The sequence below is a fragment of the Lynx canadensis genome, chromosome B1 (assembly GCF_007474595.2).
Source record: "Lynx canadensis isolate LIC74 chromosome B1, mLynCan4.pri.v2, whole genome shotgun sequence".
NCBI lineage: Eukaryota > Metazoa > Chordata > Mammalia > Carnivora > Felidae > Lynx > Lynx canadensis.
This window is the reverse complement of record NC_044306.2, coordinates 6,647,329-6,649,800: the sequence shown is the minus strand read 5'-3', so window position 1 is coordinate 6,649,800 and position 2,472 is coordinate 6,647,329. Positions and strand designations below refer to the sequence as shown.

At 48.7% G+C, this 2,472-nt stretch overlaps 1 protein-coding gene across 1 annotated transcript; it reads left to right on the top strand.

Moving 5' to 3' along the window:
• The first annotated feature begins 534 nt into the window (after positions 1-534).
• Positions 535-2,222, top strand: LOC115511690 (sperm-associated antigen 11-like). Its single transcript, XM_030311981.1, has 2 exons — positions 535-589; positions 2,032-2,222. The coding sequence occupies exons 1-2, from the start codon at positions 535-537 to the stop codon at positions 2,220-2,222; spliced, it is 246 nt and encodes an 81-aa protein (XP_030167841.1).
• The last annotated feature ends 250 nt before the right edge of the window (positions 2,223-2,472 follow it).

The following is a 2,472-nucleotide window of genomic DNA, read 5'->3' as shown; positions in this document are numbered from 1 at the left end:
TAATACACTACTTGGGTTGTCTTCTGTCGACAGTTGCAATGACGAGGCTACACTGAACGCTCTCGTACGTGTCTCTCGGTGCACACGGGGCTGCGTCTGCTGGGGATATGCCTGGGAGTGCATTCGTGTGTCCAACTCACGCGTCCATACCGCCCAGACAAAAGCTTCTCAAAGGCAGGAAGCGTGTTCGCACATCCCCACCTCTGTCACCCGGCGCAGCACCTGCTGCCTAGTAACCGCTCGCCACCGTGATTCTCTTTCCAGGGCACCCTCGGTGTACCAGGTCATTGGTCAAGCCCCGCTTCTCCCAATACCAAGAAGCCTGTCTATTTTTAGGCAGAAAGGAAGAGTATCCAGTACCCTCTGCCCACAGCTTTACTCAGTCGACCAGATAAATGTGCTCATTCCTGATAAGCATTGTCCCCCCAAACCTATAAATGTCCCATTTTTGTGTCCTCTCCCCTCCACTCCGCTGTTTCATCGGCTTTGCTTTCCTGCACAGGAGAGGTGGGAGAGCCGAGGGAACCTCAGAACATGAAGGTCGTCTTTCCTTTTGCTGTTCTCTTCTATCTGGTCCAAGTTAACTCAGGTAAATGTCTCCTGGCCAGTGCAGAAGGCTGCTCCAGGCTAATAGAGGGGACCAGGGAAGGTAGGGCAGGAATCCCATGGATGAGCGTCCGTGTGGAGGGCTGGTGTGTCGGTGGGTTGTTAATGGGTGCAGGTGCGCCCCCTGGGGCTCAGCTCTGGATGTTTGGATCCTCCCTGCACAATACGGGTCCTATCACACAAGACAAAGGGGCACCTTTGCTCTGATACGAACTGGAAGCCTTCACTGCAGTCTGGGGAAGGTTTCCAGAAGGAAATGACAGCCACATGAATTCACAGCTGGAAGGGACTGTGGATCTTCCGTGGCAGGACTGCACTCCACAGGGAGGGGAAAGCGAGCACCCAGGAAAGCCACAGTGTGTGGCTGTGCCCTCACCAGCTACGGTCTGGGCCGTCACTCACACCCATGCCAGTGTCCCTCCTGCTTCCCCGGGGGCCTGTTCTCCATGACGACACTGACACAGAGCTGGTCAAGCACACACTCCTGGGAGTTACTGGAGCAGGTGAGACTAGAACGCACATCTCCAGCTCCCTAGGCTCATGGTTCTTCTAACCTTCACTGATGTGGGGCCCCTCTCTTCGCCACGACAGAGCTGAGGCGACACAGGGTCGTGGGGTGGGCCCCCATTTTTGCTGAGATATTGCAGCAGGCTGATTTGTAAATCGTGCAACACTGTGGGCATGTTGTGGGTTTTGTTTGTTTTTTTTAGTCATGACAAGTAGTATCTAATAAGAACTTTCCTTCATCCACTTGTTCCCAAATAAGAAGTGCTTCCTTTTTTTTTTTATTGAGATACAATTGATACGTGATGAGATACGAGTTTTGGGTGTACAGTACAATGAGTCCTTGTTTATATATGTTGTGAAATGACCACCTCCAGAAGCCTAGTTAACATCCCTCACCGCACACACTTACAACCTGTTTTTCTTGTGACAAAGAGAAAAAACTTTCCATACGGCGTGGTGGTGCTGGATGTACAAGTTCACAAGTCGTGGTGAAGAAAAAGGCTTTTTTTCCTTTTTTTCATTGGAAAATACGAAACTAAAAACGGGGCCACAAGCTGAGCATCAGAACTAGTCTGCTCTTCCGAGAGGCCAAGACCCATGCCTCCATTATTCCACTCTGTTTTCTGAAGCTTCCTTTCCTTTCTCCGAATGTGCTAACTCCTATCTGTCACCAGGAAGCTTGAGAGCCCTTTTATAAGAACAGAGGATAAAACACACACCCTCCTGGAAACATTCCGAGGTGTAGGTAGACTGTTCCTGTTTTAAAGCTAAGAAACCAAAACTCCATTAAACTGGCATTTGTCCAAAGACACTTCACTTTGGAAAAATACAGTAAATATTCAGGGCTGGGCTGTGGGCTGGGGTATTCTTTTATTCTCTGGCTTATATGAATTCCATGTCTATTCTATTTACCACTAGGGGATATTCCACCTGGAATTAGAGATGTTATCTGCCTTACACAACACGGAACCTGCAGACTTTTTTTCTGCCATTTTGGTGAGAAAAAGGCTGAGATCTGCTCCAATCCCTGGAACAGGTGCTGTGTACCAAGTACAGAGGCAGAAATAAGTAATAAACCGGAGATGGTTGGCAAAAAAAGAGAACCCTGAGACCTCATGTGTCAGCTTCTGGAAGGCAGGAGGGCTCTTGAAGTATCTCAAGGGCTCAGAAGAACGTGTGGCTTATCGAAGGTGCTCCATAAAAGTTTGTTGAATGAATCCAGCAGCAAGGGTGAAGGTCTGATAAAAGAACTTTCCTAAAATCTTGTGTACTTTACCTTCTCTTGTTTTTTTCTTAAAGAGTCTCAGAAATTTGTCCTAGCATACCTCCTGCTTCTCTTCCCGGGAGTGTCTCTCACTG